At 46.3% G+C, this 21567-nt stretch overlaps 1 protein-coding gene across 1 annotated transcript in view; it reads right to left on the bottom strand.

Moving 5' to 3' along the window:
• The window catches only part of polr2a (RNA polymerase II subunit A), a 32529-nt gene extending 12923 nt beyond the window's left edge, over positions 1–19606 (bottom strand). The window contains exons 1-15 of the mRNA XM_087982899.1: positions 19308–19606; positions 13236–13368; positions 11082–11218; positions 10544–10717; positions 9122–9403; positions 8346–8507; positions 6696–6916; positions 6295–6427; positions 5779–5903; positions 5027–5237; positions 4332–4541; positions 3156–3324; positions 1042–1136; positions 735–938; positions 194–416 (exon numbers count right to left, since the gene is read on the bottom strand). Of these exons, the coding sequence (XP_087839025.1) occupies positions 194–416; positions 735–938; positions 1042–1136; positions 3156–3324; positions 4332–4541; positions 5027–5237; positions 5779–5903; positions 6295–6427; positions 6696–6916; positions 8346–8507; positions 9122–9403; positions 10544–10717; positions 11082–11218; positions 13236–13368; positions 19308–19394 (2566 nt within the window). The 5' untranslated portion in view covers positions 19395–19606. The remainder of the gene's footprint in view (positions 1–193; positions 417–734; positions 939–1041; positions 1137–3155; positions 3325–4331; positions 4542–5026; positions 5238–5778; positions 5904–6294; positions 6428–6695; positions 6917–8345; positions 8508–9121; positions 9404–10543; positions 10718–11081; positions 11219–13235; positions 13369–19307) is intronic.
• Between the last annotated feature and the right edge of the window lie 1961 nt (positions 19607–21567).

Genomic DNA, 21567 nt, shown 5'->3' with positions numbered 1-21567 from the left:
CTACATTTCACCAGCTAGGGAGGGGTCACAGAAAAATCCCACAGTAGTGGCAGATGCAACAGGACACCAAGTGTTTTAATTCCAGGAATGGAGGATTTGTGAAATTCTACCTCATTAGTTTGGGAATGGTAGACTGACTGAGAAAGTTTCCACACACTGACAGGAAGAGTGAAGTGGTTAAACTGTTCATTACCAGTTTCAGCAGTCTTGACAGCAGTATCGATCAGACCCTCTCTGCCTCCCATAGCATGGAAGAAGAACTCAGTGGGGGTCAGCCCAGCGAGGTAAGAGTTCTCCACAAAGCCTCTGCTCTCAGGACCATAGTCATCTTTGATAAAGTGCGGCAGTGTACGGTGCTTGAAACCAAAGGGAATTCGCTTCCCCTCCACGTTCTGCTGCCCGACGACAGCAATAACCTGGAAGCAGAAAGGAGATCTGTTACTCTATCACATCCCGATGTGTCCCTGTCCTGGGAGTGTTTGATGGGGACAGTGCAGAGGGAGCTTTACTTTCAGTTTAAACTAAGTAGAAACAGCTTTACTGCATAGCTGACCCAGTGCTGTGTTTTGCGAGTGTTCAATGGAGACAGGCTAAGAGAATTTGAGTTTGACAGAGTAGAGGGAGCTTTATTGTAATGACCGCCAGGTTGGTAGCACACTAGAACTCTAATTCTCTACTAGAGTGTTCACTAAGTAACCAACACAGGGTATGGGACATCCAATTCCCAAACTTACCTGTGAAATGTTAATCTTCGATCCCTTAGAGCCAGCCACCACCATGGATTTGAAGTTATTGTATTCAGAGAGAGATTTCTGAGCAGAGGAACCGGTCTTATCACGGGCATCGTTCAAGATTCGGTTGACCTGGTTCTCGAAGGTTTGCCTCAAGGTGTTACCAGGAGTGGGTTCCAACTCGTTGTTGTGAGCTTTCTCGATGACCTACAATGACAAGGTGGAGAATGCCAAGTGAGCCTAGAAACAAAGATCCCAGCATGAAGAGGGCTGCTCCCTTCTAATCAAAGCATTACGGCAGCAAACTCACCTCAATCACATCCTGTTTGGCCTTTTTGATAGTGTTCTGAATGTCCTGGTAGGTTTTAGCATCAGCAATGGAGTCTCCAATACCAATAGTGTGGCCTGTCACAAGGGAAAACAAGATATAGGACTCAAATAAGAGATTGCTGTAAAGCTTGGGAAGATGGTGATTGCCAGGCATGAGCCACTCAGCCAGTGCCCCTGCTGATTATAAAGCTGCAACCCTGGCAAGATGACAAAATGTATCTCAGGAGGATCCCATCTCCACATCACTCATTCCTGCACACGGCTACACGAGTATTACAAGTCCAATATAATGTAGGCAAGAGTAAGGCTAATTACTTCCAAAGAACACTTTTTTAGAAAAGATGAAGTTGTTGATCATTTAGGATGGAGACAACGAGATTTCGTTTAAAGCTCTGGACTCTTTAGTGGCAGGAATATTCAAAGACAAATGAATATAAAATGTTGGAGAAACTCAGTAGGTCAGGCAGCATCCAGACTGAGAGAAACAGTGTTTATGTTTCAAGTTTAACATGACTTCAGGACGAGAGTGTCACTGGACTCCACAATAACTGTTTCCCTCTCCAAAGACACTGCCCCCCAAACTGCTGGGTTTCACCAGCATGTTTTCTTAGATCCAAACTTCAGCATCCACAGTGTTACACTTTATAGAGGAAATGTTTAGTTTCAAGGGATTGGCTTGACAGATGGCAGAGGCATTGATGATAAAGCCAACCATGATCGCACTGACTAGTGCAGCACACTGGTCTGAATGTTCACCTTCGACACTCATTTCTACATTATATACTGATCAGGCCTGAGCACCACAGAACGGATCATTTGACCGTGGAGAGAGACAGATAAAGAGGAGAAAGACAGTGACTGATAAGATTCAAGCGACAACCCTGGCTCCCCCTCCCACCTCAGCCCTAACAACAGGTGAACTTTCCAAGTTGTCGGAGTAACAGCTTCGCTGATCACAGGATAGGATTCTGTCGAGCAGCACAGTAACTTACTCCAGTATTACTGTACCTCCTATATGAATCTACACCGGTATGATTAAAACACAGCCATGTGAGGGAAGGAGGGTTCACCAAACAACACAGAAGGCTGCCGTTTGGTCCATCAGTCTTCCACAGGAAACTGAACAGGAGCTGGAGGAGACCCCATGCCTGCTTATGGTACTCACTAAAGATGGAACGGATTATAGCTTCATGTCAACTGTCTGCTCCCCAGTAACCCTTTTGGTCAAGGATCAGAATATATTCAAAACGATGATCTGGCCTTCACTGCAATCTGGGGAGGAGAATGCCAAAGACCAACCCTTAAAGTCTCTTTGCCATGGCCCTCCCTGTCCATGTACTTTGTTAATTGCTCTGTGAATCTGCTTCCGCTGTCCCTGGTGTCCCTTTAACTCAGTGCTCCTCCCCTCACTCCATCCCACTCAGCTTCCTGAAACAGCTCTCATTCCAACCCTACCCTACCCCTGGAACACCTCACACGCAGAAGCCAGACAAAAAAAGTACCATGAGACGGGGCACTGAGAAAGCCAGGCAATCATTTGATTAGCACCCATGGAAATCCGCAGACCAATGAGCTCGGATCAGACCACAGTTAGCACCTTGGCGAGAATGGAGACTTAGTTTAAACCCACCCACCTCGGGACAAGCTCTCGGAATGGTCATCCTGGAGTGGGCAGCTAGCAGTATCAGGACAAATTGGAAACAGGTGTTTACAGTGCAGAGGCCATTTGGCCTATCAGTCTCTTGTGCTATCTCAAAGGGCAAGGGCTCTTAAAACCACTTCCCTGTACATTGGTGTTTGTCGATCCTTTGTTCAAACATTGCCCTGCTTCCTCTTTTGAAAGGACTCTGGGACCCTCCCCCCAGTGACCAACTGATCACCTGACTTGACTTTTGTAGGCGATAAGCTCAGTCTGAGTGTATCCGATTGGTTACAGGTTGAAGAGATCAGGATGGATCTCAGGGACAGATTTTTGTACAAGGTGGCTCAGAACAAAAAGCAATTTGAAATCTGCACAGAGGCCAGAAGAATGACAGAGCTGAATGCTGAGCTATGTTGGCAAGCTTGTTTCTCCAGTGTGCAGTGAGCTGTTACCTTCAATCAATAGCCAGTTGTTGATGACTGTCTGGATGTTGCTGTAGAACAGCCGGGTGATGTCATGGCCCATCTCCAGGAATGTGATGTGTACCAGGGAGCCAGCTGATGTGCCCAGTGATTTCTTGCACAGGATACCCATGATCAGCTCTCCATTCTCCACAATCACCTGAATGAGGGGGAGGGGGTTAAAGAGAGGAAACAACCAGAGGCAGCTTGTCAGTCAAATCCACAGGGAGGCAATCCTGCCTTGTATTTACTGAAGCTGCTTTCCTCTTCAGTGCATCATTAGGCACAGTCTCTGCTCTACCGTACCAGGGAACAAACTCAAGACTACCTGATGTGTTAACACTTCAGGGGCCCAGAATGGCTTTGCTTTGTCCAACCCAGCTGGAGGAGGCCACTAAGATTCAGATATTTAATAATGTGTTACTCAGATCTGGAACTAATTTAATCTTACAAAAATACAAAGAATGTGCTTGGATATGTTGCAATCTCACCTATATTTCTCTACCTCCGTTGCCACTCTCACTCTGCCCTAGCGTTAACATTATCCCAACAAGAACCAAGAGACAGTGACAATGACGGTTCCAGTGGTGATTACACTCCATACATGGCGTACAGTGCAAAGCTCCAGTTTCCATCATACAGCAAGGGTATAGAGGCAATAAACATGGAGGGGAATGACTAGGGTACAGGGTAATTTACTTCAGAAACAGGCTAGGGCTCCTGCAACTCTATGGGAGATGCTCCCTATGTTTTTGGTATGCAGGGGCAGGGGGGTGTTGATAGGGTAGACGGAGACAAGTCTCCACTTAGTAACCAAAACTACAGGCCATCAAATCAAACTCAATATAAGCTTCTTCACCCAGAGACAGTGATCACAATGTGGAAGCTGCTCCCATTCAGGGCAATGAGAATGTTGAGACATTTTAAAACAAAACCAAAAAAGGAAGTTGGACAAGGTTATGCTGATGGGGTGAGGGGAATGCCAAGTGGGGAACGGACAGCCATGTCAGCTACTGGAAATACTACACTACCAACATCCTCAGCTCCTGTGCAGTATTTGATTGGTCCAGAAATCTTCCAATCAGATTATTAATGAAGTCTGAAAACTGCACAATTTGGGGCATAAACTAACTGGGGGCTCAGGCAGAGAAAGCAGCTGGGACTGACCTTTGTATCACCCGGTGAGATGTGTTTATAAGGGCCATTGTCCTCTTCATCTGGGTGGGTGCTGTGTGTCCGGATACAGTTGATGTGGCCTGGGATGACCAGGGTGAAGATCTGCTTACCAGTCCACAGTGGTCTCGGTTTCAGGATGGAGGGCTGGGGAACTTTCCCATCCCAGGTCGAGAGATGCATCAAAAGATTCATGACTTCACCCTGAGGTGAGGAGGAACAAAAAAGATAAGTCAGAGGTTTCCTGTAATCAAACATCAATGGCATTACCACTTACACCCCAAGGGAGAGTGTGTTCCAGATATTGACTCAGCCTGAAGATACCAACATTGAATGGCTATTCTACCATGAAGTGCATTACAGCCGCCCTGCATAGTCACTGTTCCGAACCACTGGAGTAATGGGTGTTCCCTGTGCCGGGAAACTCCCCACAGATTCGAAAGCTTGTCGAGAGATGGCTTCCCCTACTAAGCTGCTGCTGAGTCCACCTCAGTAAAACCCCACGGAAGCATCGGGAACCAGCCTGGGACTTTGCTGCCAATGAGAATGACCATCTTTGATTCTCAGTCCTGACTGCAATTGGTTCACTCAGCTCAAAGCTGACACTGTATGGAGGGAGATGTCATCCAAAGGATAATTTAGAACCCAGAACTTTAACAGTCTATTTGAAAACAAACTGCAGGTCTTACCCGGTCCATGAAGACATCCCGCTTGGTGAACTTGCGGACAGCTGTCAGTGTGTCCTGCACAATGCCCATAACGGGTCTGTTGGACTGAGGGGTGACGATCATCCTGGGCACCATGGCCAGCTCCTGGATCTCAGCTCGGGTTTCCAGGGACTGGGGCAAGTGAAGATTCATTTCATCACCATCAAAATCAGCATTGTACGGAGTGGTCACACTGTACAGAGACAAAGAAAAGCTGCTGTTACTCCTTTAAAAACACTGCTAACCCTACGGAACAATATACTGCCAGAGACCGCAAGGGTACAGCAGTCTGTACATTGAGGCCTGGCTGGATTATCCAAGCCAGTCATGTTTTACTATCACCTGGTCCTTTTACTGCACAGACGTTGCACACTATACCTGGTTTTTGCTTTAGTTCTTAACTCAGTGCCTCATTGATGCATCAATCCGGAGTCAGAAATATTCTATATCAGCAACAATGAGCTGAGTGAGAAGTCATCACAATAAGGATATAAAGCAGACTCGGTTCCCATGGCCATCAATTCGATAGAGGGTAATCTCAGTCAGCTAAAGCACCCGTGATACTCCAGACAAATACAGATGTCACATGCAGTCAATCCCCCCTTCCAAAGACACTGATCAACTAGCCAATTGCAAAGAACTTGCACGATTGAGGGTAATAGCAGAAGGCTGAGGGGTTGAGTACACAGCCACATATACAGGGCTAACATTGACAGAAACATACAGACACTCACCTGAGATTGAGACGAAAAGTTGACCAGGGCAGGATCCGCACTTTGTGCCCCATCATGGACATTTTGTGCAGGGTGGGCTGTCGGTTGAAGATGACAATATCACCGTCGCACATGTGCCTTTCCACCTAGAATGCACGGACATACTGTAAGTGGCAGGTGCACGCACAGCACAAGACAGCTTTCAATGAGACGAAACATCCTGCTCTCCCACACAGTACAGCAAGCTCAGCCTGGTCTGGGCTGCAGCTTCCAAGTACAAACGCCCGAGGAACAGGATCGTTTACTCTGGACTGAGCTGACAGGACAGGTATCCTTCCTAAAGGCCAAGTTAAGCAATATCGAGAGCTCTAAACATGCAGGGGGAAGGACGTACATTTCTGTAGCACCTTTTGCGCCCACAGCACCAAGAGCACATTTGAGATCGGGATTGTGCTCCAGTTCTGCAATAGCAGTGACACTCCTGGTCAGGTTAAACCCCAGCTACAGGCACCTCTTAAACAAGCATTTTCCACTGACCCTGTAGCCAATTTGCAGATGAAGGTCGCTGGGTTTGGGATGAAATCGCAAATCGATTCGATCACCGTTGTCTCGGATAATGTACTTGGCGCCTGGATATTGGTTGTTACCTCTCCTCACCAACTCCTGGAGTCTGTAAGAAATCAGCATCACAAACCAACAGTCAAGCTGCTGTACAGCACAGAGCAGAGACCCCTCAACGGTGCTGAGTAATGACCCAGGCCTTGCAGGGTTAAACAACAGTGAACTTTCAACGAGCATCATTATCAATGTGTTAACTGCCCAACATAGTCAAGGCATTTAAGAGACACTTTGATCAGAGAGGGGATACTCCCTATCCAACACCTTTCCACAGGGAATAAAAGCAGGCAGCCACTGCAGTGCAGGCGAGATGCACCAACCTGTCGATGTTGAATGGCGTGACGATTTCTGGGAAGGTCATGTTGGCAGCGATGGATCGTGGCACACCGACCTGATCGATGGAGAGGTTGGGATCAGGCGTGATGACAGTTCGGGCTGAGAAATCCACACGTTTGCCCATCAGGTTCCCACGGACACGCCCTTCCTTCCCCTTCAGCCTCTGTTTGAGGGACTTCAGTGGGCGGCCTGACTTTTGCATTGCCTGAGATTTAAAACAAATCCAGAATCAGCAGAAGTCCACAGCACGGGAATGGCATCACTGACTCAGCAAACCGTGTACTTGCTCTCACGACTGGATGGTAAGACTTCAAACTGCTGCTGGTTTGAAACACAGGACAGATGTTACCTCATGAGCACCAGAGTGAAAGCTTGGTCCCTTGTACAGCACCTGTCTCAACTCCCCACAGCCTGAAGCACAAATAATCCACAGCTGTCAGCCCTGTAGCTTTTTTGGGTAGATTTTTGGGCACTAAGGTTCCACAAACATCAAGTAATCAAAACTGTAGTGATTCAAGGAGACAGTCCACTACTGTCCCAAGGGGCAATTAGGGACAGACAATAATTGCTGGGCCCAGCCAGCAGTGCCCACATCTCAAAGGATTTGAAAAGATAATCCAGCATAGTGACATCAATTGAGGAATAAGCTCTCATTTCTATCACAGCGGTGGGATCTTTCATGCCACACATGACCCTGCTTTAAAGCCTCAAACAGTGGCAACTTTCACAGGGCAGCACATGCTCAGACAGACTCCAGGGTGAAGACCTGGATTCTGATGCTGATCCTGGTAGATCCAACATGGACATTAGCTCTGGTCAGTGGGATAAGCTGATATTCTCAGGTCTTTAAGACCATCACTCCCAAAGATGAACACTTTCAGCTTCTCCCCTGCTCCCCACAACACTTACTGGTTAGGAATCAAGAGTCATCCAGCACAGAAACAGACCCTTTAGTCCAACCAATCCATGCCGAGCATAAACCCGAACTAAGCGAGTTCCCCCCTGCCCGCTCCTGGCCATATTCCTCCCAACATTTCTTATTCATGCACTTATCCAAATGTCTTTCCAAAGATGTACCCACACCCACCACTTCCCGGAAAGTTCATTCCGCACATGAACCAGCGTAAACATTTGCTCCTTGTCTTTAAAATCTTTCTCCCTTCACCTTAAAAATATACTCCCTAGTCTTGAAACCCCCACCCAAGGGAAAAGAAACCTGCCATTTACCTTATCTATAGCTCTCATGATTTTATAAAGCTCTAAGGTTACCTCTCAACCTCCCCCACTCCAGTGAAGGAAGTCCCAATCTATCTACCCTCTCAACTCAAACCGTCCAGTCCCAGCAACATCTTGGTAAATCTCTTGCTGAACACTAGAGTTTAATAATCTCCTTCCTATAACTGGGTGACCAGAACTGCACACGACTCCAGAACAGGCCTCACCACTGTCCTTACAAGTTTAATGTGACACAGCTGGAACTCATGACTGCCATCCACTCCTACAGGTGGGAATACAGATGAAGCAATCTCTGCTTTTCCCTTCTTCCATCCGTCTACAGCAGGGACACAGGCCCTCTTACACCCTCGGTAGGGACACTGCCCAGCCACACTTACCACCTCGGCAGGGACACTTACCCTCGGCAGTCCAGGTAACTCATTATCAACCATGGTGGCCACGTGAAACTGCAGGAGTTTGACATCCTCAGCAATGACATGAGCTGCAGCTCCATTCTGCTCATTCCTACGCAGTTGGTTGTTAATTTTCACAATGTCAGCCAGTTTGTGGGTCAGGTCATCCTGAAAGAAAACCCCAGGTTAGATTTCTAAGTCGTCACTAAGCAAGCCAGCCCTGACTGGCAAACAGCAGCTGGAAACACTGGGCTTACCCAATCCTGCTCATGCTCCCTTTCTTGCTGACCCCCCAACGGTCTCTCATTTTCCATGTGACAGAGTCCCGCTGGGAGACAGCTATCTTGTGATTCCCCACACAAACGACCAGCCATGTGTATATACCACTGCTCAGTGATCCAAAGCTGACTGGATACAGACCCCAGCCATCTAAATGGATGTTCACCTTGGATACCATTCAGGAGGACAAACTGGCAAATGGCTACTCTGGAACCACACGCCCACCTCTTGTTCTATGCTTGATGCTGCCTACTCTGGCTCCATGCCTTACCACTCATCCCTGTACAAAAATCAATCAATCATTCTCCTCCTCTCCCCGCCCGGACTTCCACTCAACCACAACCCCAATCCTGAGGCCTGTCCCTCATGTCTCCCTCATTCCCTAGTCTGTGCCTCCTCACTTCTCCCCATTGCCCACCCTCCAGTCTCTGCACTACCCATTATATTCTGCTTTTCCATGAAGTGCCCAGTGTTCTGATGGCAACCCCCATCGAGGACAGTACCTGGTTCCGGGCGGAGCCTTGCATGACAACAGCTGGACGCACAGAGAGTGGCGGGACAGGAAGGACTGTCAGAATCATCCACTCTGGCTTGGCGTACTTAGGATCCATGCCCAGGATCACACACTCCTCATCTGTTATCCGCTTGAAGATCTCATACACCCTCTCGGGGTTCAGCAGGATCTTCTTCTCCTGAGAGTCTTCATTTACGTGTTTCCACTCTGCGTAGAGCTCCAGACCCACCCTCCGGATGCGAGGCTGGTAGCGACCACAGCCTCCATGACCCTGTAGCAGAGACAAACCACACAACTCATCGCACTTACAGCACATTCTACTAATAAAGACTTGGCCAAGTTGATATAGAGTCATTGAGTCAGAGGATGTACAGCATGGAAACAGACCCTTCGGTCCAACCTGTCCATGCCGACCAGATATCCCAACCCAATCTCGTCCCACCTGCCAGCACCCAGCCCATATCCCTCCAAACCCTTCCCATCCAAATGCCTTTTAAATGCTGTATTGTACCAGCCTCCGCCACTTCCTCTGGCAGGTCATTCCATACACGTACCACCCTCTGTGTGAAAACGTTGCCCCTTAGGTCTCTTTTATATCTTTCCCCTCTCACCTTAAACATATGCCCTCTAGTTCTGGACTCCCCGACCCCAGGAAAAGGATTTTGCCTATTTATCCTATCCATGCCCCTCAATTTTATAAACCTCTATAAGGTCACCCCTCAGCCTCCGACGCTCCAGGGAAAACAGCCCCAGTCTGTTCAGCCTCTCCCTGCAGCTCAAATCCTCCAACCCTGGCACATCCTTGTAAATCTTTTCTGAACCCTTTCAAGTTTCACAACATCTTTCCGATAGGAAGGAGACCAGAATTGAACACAATATTCCAACAGTGGCCTAATGGGGTAGGACCATAAACAAACACTGATAACCCAGAGAGGCTGGAGGGTTTGAACAATGAGGAAAGTCTGATGGGCTGCGGCTGTTTCCCTGGAGCACTGAAAACTGACACGTGACCATATAGAAGCTCAATGAGGGGCACAGATTAGCTATTCACCCTAGGTCTTTCCCCAGGGTAGGGGAGCTCAAAACTAGAGGGTATATATTTAAAGATGAATGGGGAAAAACGAAAGAACGTAGGAGGCAATATTTTCATGGAGAGTGGTGTGTGTGTGCAATGAGCTACCAGAGGAAGTGGAGGCTGGTACAATTCCAGGTGCCTTTTAAATGCTGTTTGGGTATAAGAATAGGAAGGGTTTGGAGGGATATGGGCCAAATGCAAACAAATGGGACTAGATTAATTTAGGATATCTGCTCGGCATGGACTGGTTGGACCTCGAGGTCTGTTCCTGTGCTGTACATCTGACTTTATACCCTCAGTGTACGAATGGCCTTGTAGGAATGCAGAGGTGATTACCTTCTCCTTGGTGAGATCTTCCTCACCCTCCTGCTGCTCCACTCCAAACTTGTTGTCCATCTCCTCGCCACCTTCACAGATGTTCTTCCCTTTACACAGCTCATAGACATGAGTCAGACGTTTCCGGGGCTGCCCTTTCGACTTCATCAGGATGTCTTTGATTTTGGGATTATTCTAGTGACAAAAAGACAAATCTCATGATTAGACCAACCACTCTCACGCATGTATCTTCACCTGAAGCACAGGTTAAGCAACCCAAACATTGTCCTCCTGCCAGTTTTCTCACCAAGTGATACAGACGGTTCTCACCCTCAGGGAGGTACAGAGCAGCAACAGTCCCACAGGATGAGGAAATGCACCATTGCACGCCCTCAACAGACTCTACAGTAATAGATGCATTGAAGGGAAGCTGGTTAACACAGGGGAGGGAGGAATGGGACAGTCCGATAGGATGGCAGGAGGCACACTCGGAACAGAAATACTAGCAGGAAGCCAGCTCATGAGACTGGAAACATGATGCAAAGAAAATGCTACTTACAGAATCTACCAGCAACTTGGAACAGAAGAAACAGACACATCGGAGAACTTTCATCGTCTTTGTAAGAAAGCCAACATGAAAGACAGGCTTTGCCAGTTCGATGTGTCCAAAGTGACCTGGACATTCAGTCATGTTACCTGCAAAGTGGAGACAGACTGTCAGATACACCAGAGAACATGGATCTTGTCTGATCCTCTCAGGCAATAATCAGCCAGGATTCCTTACTCCTGAACACGAGGGCCACCCAGAAACACAACCAGGTATGGTTAAAGAAACCACAAACACAGGGGGCCAGTCAATTCCACAATGAATGGCTTTAAAACGATGTCCTGTTTTCTGAGAGGCATTTCATTAACACTCCCACCCACTAAATCCCTCCATAAACTGAGAAGGCCAGAGGACGTTACTGAGGTAGAGCTGGAGGTTTCCCCAACAGGGCCTACCCAAATCCACCTTAAACCAGCCCCCTCACCAATCCCCACCCAGAAACCACCTCCACACCAAAGAGGGGGAACCACAATGAACAAATGGTTCAGAGTGTCAATGACTCAGACTCTACACAAAACCACTGGTGGCTTCCAGTGGACAGGTGCTGTACAAATTTGATGCTAGAAATGACGATAATTTCAAACCTTAGAAACCCAGCCAGAGAGAGAAATGCAGGAAATGTGGTTGAAAGTTCAAACTGTGAATTTCCCCTCATTCCCCAACTCAGCTGGTGGAGAACAACCAGAATATTTGGGGGTTTGAGATATCTGAGGGTAATCGAGAGAGCAGAAACCGGAGATAGTCTGACAAATATCAAAATAGAGAAATTCCTTTTGATACCATTTGAAAGCTATGTGTTTAATTACAACACCCTGGAGAAATGGGGAGTGTAAGACGACTAGAATAGACTGAATTACACAGCTGGTGTCACTCACCCATCCTGGCTTCTGGTTATAAATTCTTGCCTTTCTAATTACAACCTTAAAAGCTGAGCTCTTCCAATTCTGGCCTCTGTCGCTTCCCCTCAATTTCCCTCGTTCCACCAGTGGCCTTGCTTCCAGCTGTCTGGCCCCCAAGCTCTGGAACTCATCCCTTAAGGTCTCTCTCTCTATCCTCCTTCAAAAGATCAACAAGCAGGTATTGGTAACCTGCTGGAACAGCTCTAGTTTGGTCAGGTGCCAGACTTTAATCTGGTAACGCTGTACAACATCCTGGGCTACTGTTAGCAGCTTATTATAGATTGGCTCTATTGGGAGTATTGGGCAAAGTCAGTGCAGAAACCATACCATACAGCTCAATTCAACCACAGTCATGAGATTATCCCTAAACCTTTCCTATCCACATACCTGCCCAAACAGCTTTGAATATTCTAGTTGTACTCGCTTCCACTACATACTCTGGTAGTTATTCCATACACACTGAAAATACTATTCAGGTCCCTTTTAAAACCTCTCTTCTCAGCTTAAACTACACCCTCTAGTTTTGGGCATCCCTAGCCTGGAGAAAAGACCTTGGCTATTCACCTTATCCACACCCCTCCTGATTTCATAAACCTCTATCAACCACAGCCTCTGACACTCCAGGGTAAAAAGGCCCAGCCTCTCCCTATAATTGGAATGAAACAGTGTAGACCTGGATCAGGTAGTCCTGTTTCAGCAAGTGTGCACACTCCAACTCCCCACAAAAACAGGAAACGCTCCAGAATTGTCACTTCTAATGTAAACAGTGTAACTGGACGTCATCACAAACAAGATAACACTGACTAGAGATAGGAATATTAGCTACCAACCCTACATCTCCCTCCCAAGACAGGAACTTCTTTCCTTTAGGCCTTAGAGATCTACAATGCAGAATTTTATAACATCTGGTAGTTCCACTATTCTTGAGCATTTTTATTCTAAAATTGACTGCATTAACTTTAAATTCTCCACCTTTCAGGAGTTTGACTTGGTCTTATGATCCACAAACCCAGTATCATCACAGTATCACAACTGTTTCCAAGAACATGCAAAAATCTGATTAAGAGAAGGACAACACAAAAGGGACTATTGCACAGATGATAGAGATGTGACAGAAATAGCCAAACAAGGATGCAGGAAGTACAGGGAGTGTTGACAGACCTTGCTTTAAGCACTGGGAGGTAAGTTTCTAGGGGAAAGCACACACCTGCACAGGTCTGGCATCGTCCCGTGCGCTCGATGACACCTTGGCGAGGGTCCATCAGGCCACCCAGTTTGGGCCGGCCTCCCTCGGTGGTCTCAGAGTACTTGATCCCTCCTTCAGTAACAGACATTCGTTTCTGGGGAAAGGCAGTAAAACAAAGGAATTCTTTACCTGGTCTGCAGCACACGCGCCAGTTTCTCGCAGTTGGTCCATGCAAGCCTTCATGCACTCCCTCCACCCCACACTCTATGTCACCCTCCCAGTATAGTTTCCCTTTCTCCCTGGTTTCTCTCATCCCCAGAAGTATAAACTAGCGCCATTAGACTTCTACATTAGCTTGTATTTATGTAGCATTTTCATCATAACATTCCAAGGTTCTTTACACAACTAATGATGAACAAAAATTGATACCAACCCCAGTATGGGGATGTTAGGGAAGATGGCCAAAAGACTTGGTCAGAGGTGGGAATTGCTCAAAAAGGGAAAGTAATCTGAGTAAAGAAACTTGCCTTAATTCCTGACTTTATTAGCAGTAGCAAGGTCAAAGGGGTCGTTTTGTTCATTTGCGTGGTATCTTGCTGTGTAGCAAACTATTCTTACATTCCAATAGCTTCCAGACTGAATAGCCTCTTGGTCAGTGCTTTGGAACCAGACACAAGGACTCTTGTAAATATCAGAAGAACCAGAAGTGTGCACAACGATCATTAGATTGGCAGCGCAAACCACCCCAATTACATGGGTCTTCATGGAAAATCAGAGAACTCAACAAGCTGTTTTAGAGGGAGACGATAGGGCTCAGGTGAACAGAGTACAGACTGACAAAATCCAAATTCTCATTTTTCTCTGTACCAAGTGACCATCACATACTAAGCAGCACCTCTTCTGGACTCAGCTTGTAACTACTGCTCCCAGGTGTAGCCACTTTTTAAAATCCTTGGCTCCTTTAGGCCATTGCCCAACTGGCCATACCACCACTCCTACCTCGGGCTTTCACCTTCCTATGCCCATCTCTGCATTTCAAAGAATGGCCTCAATCGCCAACTAGGATCAGATTGAAAAAGGCTATCCACTTTTCTGATCTCATCCTGCTTGGCCAGTTGATGTTTTAAGAGGTTACTGTGAGACAGTGCTCAAAGAACCAATCACATGTATCTGGACAGGGTTAGAGCTAGTGAGACGTCCCAACACATTTTCAAATCTCAGAACTGCAATGGCACAAGATCATGATTCTTGCCCTCTAGGGGTCCACAAATTGCCTGCTCAGGACAAATAGGCTCAAAGCAGCCTTTAGCTATAAACCATTCTGTAGCAATGGCATGGGACATAAGCCTCCAAGGCAGAGAGATCTCCTGGGGCAAGATGACCAGTGCTGGCTGCATGCCATATAAAGTTAGATCAAGCATAAAGGTTGCAACCCCAGTCCCTTCTACTCTTGGGAGATTCAGTGTACAATCTCAGACAGCTTTTTTTGGTGTGGTGGTGATGGGGAGAGAAGATGTAGAGGCTGAGTGAAACAAATGGAAGGTGCAAGGAAACCACTCACAGGCCCCTTAACAGCAACAAGTGGATCAACAGTTCAGTTAACTTATTAAATGCTACAAGGTACCAAAGTGGGTTCTGCAGGATTGTTTTCTCTGGGATGTAGGAACTGTCACCTCCAGAGAACTCAGGAGCCATTACTCAGTCACCGATCCATTTCACAGAAGCCAACTCCAGACAGCACATTGGACTTTGTGTCAGTAGGCCCTTGTGGGGTTAGGTCAGAAACCCCAGTAATACTAAGTACAATCTATAGAATAGGTGCTGCCAATTAGCCCATTATGCCTGTACTGGCTCTTGAAACTACCCTGCTCAATTCATGTTCAAGTTGACCCAATTTCCTTCAGCAAATTTCCACTGAAGCAGTTTTGAACACCCCTTCAGGTAGCATGTGCTGAATCATGTTGCATGAAAACATCCTGCCTCCATGAGGGCTGGTAAAAGCAGCACCCCTCCAGCTCCCAACCCTACCAACTGCGGTTACCATTTCTCCATGTTTACTCTATCAAAGCCACTCATGATTTGAGCACCTCTACTCCATCTCCCTTATGCTTCTGTTCAATCCCAGTTCTAACCACTCAATGTAGACCACTGGGACAGCGATTAGGTATAACTCTGCATTCTCAACAGGTCTGACCCAAAGAACAAGGAGTGAGCTATGAATCACAGGGCAGGGATCTAAAAACATGAAACTAATTGGATGGAATGAATACCTGCCCACTTCAAACAAAAAAGGCATTCTTGTAAAAGTTGTGTTCAGGGAAGATCATGAACTCAAAGGTAAGTTGGGCTTGCTTTAACATACCTGTAGACCTAATTACAAACAGGTATCTATCTTTAAAACATTTCACCACTGTATAGAGAGATCAAAGCAGATTAACTGTAGAACGGGATTTTTACTTCACAGGAACATTTTGCAGGGCTGTGGGGAACAGAGTGGGAAACAAGGAATTGTCGAAGAGACAAGCTGACAGACTGAACAGTCATCTGTGCTGTGAAGTTTAATGTGCAACTGGTAATATCTCAGACTGCACAAAAAGCATTTACTACTAAATAACCAGACTGCAAACCTAGCTTGGAGCCAGGGTTTGCAGGAAATCCAGCCTCCAATTTCATCCTTAGCTGTCTGAGCTCTGGAACTTTCTGGCTAATTTGGGCTTGAGGGGTTTACAATGTGCTCTTGCGATACTGAACTTTCACTCTTGGAACTATTGCTGTAGTAAAGTACATTATGGAAATATATTGATGGGGAGCCAATCAGCACATTCAGAAGGCTGGATTGTGAAGTACAGTATGCAAGTTAGCCTGGACTATTGCACTGAGCATGGAAAGCTAGCTGCAGTGAGGGAAGCAGTGTTGTCTACCTTAATTGATTCTATCCAGTGATAACCATAGAAGGGCATGGTTTTGAAACTAGTAATGCTGAGGGCAGGTAAGAATGGGGCAGAATATAAAACAATTGCGACAGTTCAATTATTAATTTCCACTTTATTTATCAGACTCAAGAATACAAAAATCATTAAATATACCCCATGGAGAGCAAATCTTTGTACATTTACAGCACTTCACACCCAACATCAGTCTCAACCAACATTCCAAAATACCTCCAGCAGAAAATATACATTAATCCAGAGTAGTTGCCTGGATTTCAGAGCTTGGGCCTGGCTTGTGCCTCACCAATGGAACTGAGCAGTACAATTCTATGATAATTGCAGGCTTTCCTGGTGTCAGTAAAGCCTCAGGGATAGCACAGATAGATGGAGGTCCATGATGCCAGGAGTAATTAAGAGCATTTCTGAAGGGGCATTTATGTATGTTAATGCATGAACCAGTCTTTCATCATATACGGTCAATATATAGCTGAGGATAACATTCCATAGCATCCCTGCTTAAAAGCAGCACAAACATTTCCAGTCTTCTGATTGCTGTCGAAACACCATTTCGGACTCACGGGCAGCAGTGGAAGGTCCAAGGTGGAAGATTAGATCACCCTGTAGAAGATTGGATGTTGCAATAGGACCCCATTTGTGGCCATTAAAGGGGATGAAAGGTCAGGATGGAGAAACAAAGCACTTTACTCAACACTTTCAACATTCCAAGCAACTTCAAAGAAAATGTTAGAGATTATCCAACTGGAAGAGCACTTTATACAATTCAGGCTCAAGTTTGCTCCAATACTCAATTAGATCATGTTGGCACCTACCAGTCAGGTTTCCATAATCCTTGAAAGAACAAATACAATGCAAGAATCCCTACAGTGTGCAAACAGGCCCTTCAGCCCTAACAAGTCCACACCAACCCTCTGAGTAACCCACCCAGATCCATTCCCCTACCATATTATCCTATATTTACCCTGATTTAGGCACCTAACCTACACATGATAAAAGCAAATTACTGCAGATGCTGGAATCTGAAACCAAAAAGAAAATGCTGGATAATCTCAGCAGGTCTGGCAGCATCTGTAAGGAGAAAAAAGAGCTGACGTTTCAAGTCTAACTGACCCTTTATCAATGCTCTGACAAAGGGTCAGTTAGACTCAAAACGTCAGCTCTTTTTTCTCTCCTTACAGATGCTGCCAGACCTGCTGAGATTTTCCAGCATTTTCTTAGTTTTACTTAACCTACACATGCCTGGACACTATGGGACAATTTAGCACAGTCAATTCACCTAACCTGCACCCCTTTGGTTTGTGGCAGGAAACCAAAGCAACAGGCAACCCACACAGGCAAAGGGGGAATAAAAACTCCACACAGTTGCCCAAGGCCGGCATCAAATTTGGCTCCCTGGCACTGGGAGGCAGAAGTGCTCAGCACCAAGCCACTGTGCTACCCCATGCAGGTAAAGGCACAAAGGTTTGCAGCAAGTCTAAAAATAATCTAGTCCCTGTCTACAACTTTACCAAGAAGCATCTTTACAATCCTGGTTAAATCAGGATGGGGGTACCATCTACATCCAGTTTTTCACATTGAGATGGCAACATCAACTTGGGCTGGTTTACAGTTTAAAGCTGAAAATGTGTTGCTGGAAAAGCACAGCAGGTCAGGCAGCATCCAGGCATTCTCCTGTTCCCTGGATGCTGCCTGACCTGCTGCACTTTTCCAGCAACACATTTTCAGCTCTGATCTCCAGCATCTGCAGCCCTCACTTTCTCCTCATGGTTTACAGTTTAAGTCTGATGCATTACAGAATGAGGAACAGAGAGGTTGAGAACAGTAGCCCAAATGGAATCATCTGCAGCCAGATCAATTAGCCCCAGTTCAAATAGCAAACCTCAAATGTGTGAGCACATTACAATCTGACAGCAAAGGCAGCCTACTTGACTTCAAGAATCTGTGCCTCAATGGCTTTGCAGGGTATTAGATTAGATTACTTTACAGTGTGGAAACAGGCCCTTCGGCCCAACAAGTCCACACTGACCCGCCGAAGCACAACCCACCCAGACCCCTACATTTACCCCTTACCTTACACTATGGACAATTTAGCATGGCCAATTCACCCTGACCTGCACATCTTTGGACTGTGGGAGGAAACTGGAGCACCCGGAGGAAACCCACGCAGACATGAGGAGAATGTGCAAACTCCACACAGTCGCCTGAGGCGGGAATTGAACCCAGGTCTCTAGTGCTGTGAGGCAACAGTGCTAACCACTGTGCCACCGTACAAGTTGGGGAAATCAGTACTTTGCACCATTTTAATTGATACTAAAATGGAAAAGCTCAGTGAACACTTTCATATCACAAACTCAAGTGAAATGGAAAGTGCTAAAATATTCAGGTCAGATGCATCTGAAGAAATAAAGGGTTAAAAATTTCATATCATGTCCTAGTAGAATCAGTTTAAGAGCTTGCAAGTTGATCACAAAACTGGGAAAGTGTTTTGTTTTTTAAAAAGTGGCCCAAAAATGCAACTTAATATTTTTAAATTTAAAACAAAAAATCTTCTGCAGTGCAACAACTGAACTCCATGGTCAAGGCAATAATTTGCCGACTCAATGAAAGAACATGCACTGGTCCAAGACAACATCCCTTTAAATCAGTTATGAAAGGGGGATTATACAACTGGATGGGTGAAGCGTACAAGGCTCCACTTTCTCCAGATAAAGTCAACACTGAACTGGCAACAGTCCAAAACCATGCCACATGTAAATCTGAGTGGTGTAAAGAAAAGTTTTAAAAGGAACAGGGCTGGGGGCAGAGAGAAAGCATTCAGTGTAAAAATACACTTTATACATCAGTTACCCCAAGAGTAACTCATTTGAAGAATTTACACAAATTATAACACACTGTTACAAGTCTTAAATATAGATATGTAAAATGCAAGCAAATCCTTGGTCTGACATACATACTGAAAGGAAATATGATAAGTAACAGACAAGACTTCCCACCTAGCTTAATAAAGGGTAGCAGAACACAAATTAAAACCGAAAAATTAATACAATTGGGTGCAATTTGAGTTTTAAAAGAAAAAGGCAATAGCAAACAAAAAAAAAACCCTCTCTTCACCTTTGGCAAAGTAGAAATCAAACCCAGCACATACCATCTCATCTGGACTGAGGATACCAAACTGGACCCTTTTGATGGTGCGCAGTGGGCATGCGCTATCTCCGGAAGGAGGTCCTTGCATGGTTCAAACTCCCAGCAGTCAAGCGGCGTCTCGTCAGGGGTGGAGAGAGAGGGATATAAAAGCGTAATTTTTCTTTAAAAGCGAAAACTGTTTAAAAACCCCTACTTTCACAGACGAAGCGGTCACAACCGCACCGGTAAGCCCTCCCAACCGTGGGCCAGCCTTCGAAGTAACTAGCCCGCCCCCACCTGAGGTTTGTCCCCCTCCCTTTTTTCCCTCCTGCTCCGGGTGCGCTCAAAGCGCATCTGAAAGCTCTAGCGCTTGTGCGCCGCTTTATATAGATTTCAGTCGGCTACGGGGTCGCCATCGCCGGCACTGCACGGGCTCGAACGCCGGCGTATGGAAATGAGGCGGCCGGTACAGCGGCGATTGGTCTAGCCGCTCGTATCCTATTAATCATCGGGAACCCGCCCCCTTTTCACGCTGGGGGTGGGGGAGGCCTGACGGAAATACCCGATCGCGGCCGAAGTGGTTTTTTTTGGCGGACCCGGGTAGTGTGCGAAAGAGAGAGAAAGCGAGCGCTTGGTGGCTCGAGCTGCTTGGATGCGTTTATGGAGCCTGAGGCCTAGGCCGCGTTTGCCGTCGCCTCTATCTCACTCGGTTTACCCGATTCCCAGAACGGCCGACCCTACCTTTCCGCTACCCCAATCCCGCCTCCCCACCCAAAGTCGACTTTTGTTTTCTACGCAGTACCTTCCCTCCCCAAATCGCTGTCGTCGTCGGAAAAAAAATCCGGTACCTCAACGAAGCCTCGGCCTGTCGTAAGAGGCGCCCCGGGGCGGAGCGTCGCTGAGGCGCCGAGGCGCCGCTAGGAAACCCCGCTGGAAGCCTGGACCCGAGGCCGGACTCTTGGAGGGGTTATCGGGGGGGAGGGGGTTTGGTGTGGGCAACGGATTTATCGCCACCTCGCAAGCGGCTGCGTTTTGTTTGTTTTTCTGTCTTGTCTGGAGTTAGTTTCGGATTCCTTTTAACAAAAGGAGAGACATTTTGTGGAAATGTTCCTGATCTGTGCGTTTAGCGAGAAAATGGAGGCGAGTGATTTCAGAGACAGCTCCTGAACAACAATGAACTTGGTCTTTCCACCAACACCCTCCCCCGCCCTTTTAATTTCACAAACTTAATTTTTTAAAAGAATAAGATCCATTTCGTCACTCATTTCCTGAAATCTTTCAACAAAAACCACCCCCATCGCCATCTAATTAACCCAAAAAATTAGACAAATCTCTCCAGGCCAAGTATGTCGTAATACTTTTTTCCCTTTCGTGTTCAAACTACTGTATCTTGGGGGTTTTTGTCAAAACAAAAACACTTCTTAACAATCTCTTTGCTTCAAATCTTTTTGACCCACGTTTATCTGAAAAAGAAGGATCATTGCCCATCTTTTTAAAGTATTTCTTGAGGGTGGGGGACCAAATTTTCCTGAGGCTTCAAACCTACCAAGGTTACTTCTAAAAATAAAAATAATTTGCTTAGCGAGTTTTGAGAATTTGCCATGCCCGCACTTAACACTCTGGTGTAACTTGTCCTACAGGGTAAGTTCCCATGTTTTTTACAAAACTAAGGCAGTGAATATGTTCTTTTTCTCTCTCTATGGTTGAACAGTTTAAGACCACTACGAGTTGGCACTTTCAGTCGCTTCCTGTTACAGTAATCTTTCCTGTGCTGCTCTATATGTTTCTTTTTTTTTGACATCTTTTTGAACAGAGTGTAGTACCAGAGATGTAGGGCATGGCCAATATTTCTGAGGAAGGTTCATTCGATCCGCAGCATTAACTCTGATTTGTCTCCGCAGATGCTGCCAGACCTGCAGAAGTTTTCCAGCAATGTCTATTTTTGTTGAAATATTTCAGGGAGACTGAATTAGGATGGCTGTGTTGTTAGAATCCCTCTTGTATCGCCATTCCAGGATGTTTGGGGAGCCGTTGGCCTGAAGTTTAGCCCTGGGTAACACTTCAGTGGTGAGGGAGTGCCAGAGATGCCACTTTCAGGTGAGATCTCAAACCAAGGTCTTGCCCGCCTTCTTGTTCATGTTAAAGATGCCATTATTATGAGAGTTAAAAATCACACAACAACAGGTTATAGTCCAGCAGGTTTATTTGGGGGTATGGGCTTTCGCAGTGCTGTTGTGTGATTTTTAACTTTGTCCACCCCAGTCCAACACCAGCACATCCAC

Source organism: Chiloscyllium plagiosum, unplaced genomic scaffold, assembly GCF_037043375.1.
Source record: "Chiloscyllium plagiosum isolate Xiang-an unplaced genomic scaffold, Cpla_swu_hap1 HiC_scaffold_44, whole genome shotgun sequence".
NCBI lineage: Eukaryota > Metazoa > Chordata > Chondrichthyes > Orectolobiformes > Hemiscylliidae > Chiloscyllium > Chiloscyllium plagiosum.
This window is presented reverse-complemented; position numbering and strand designations above follow the sequence as displayed.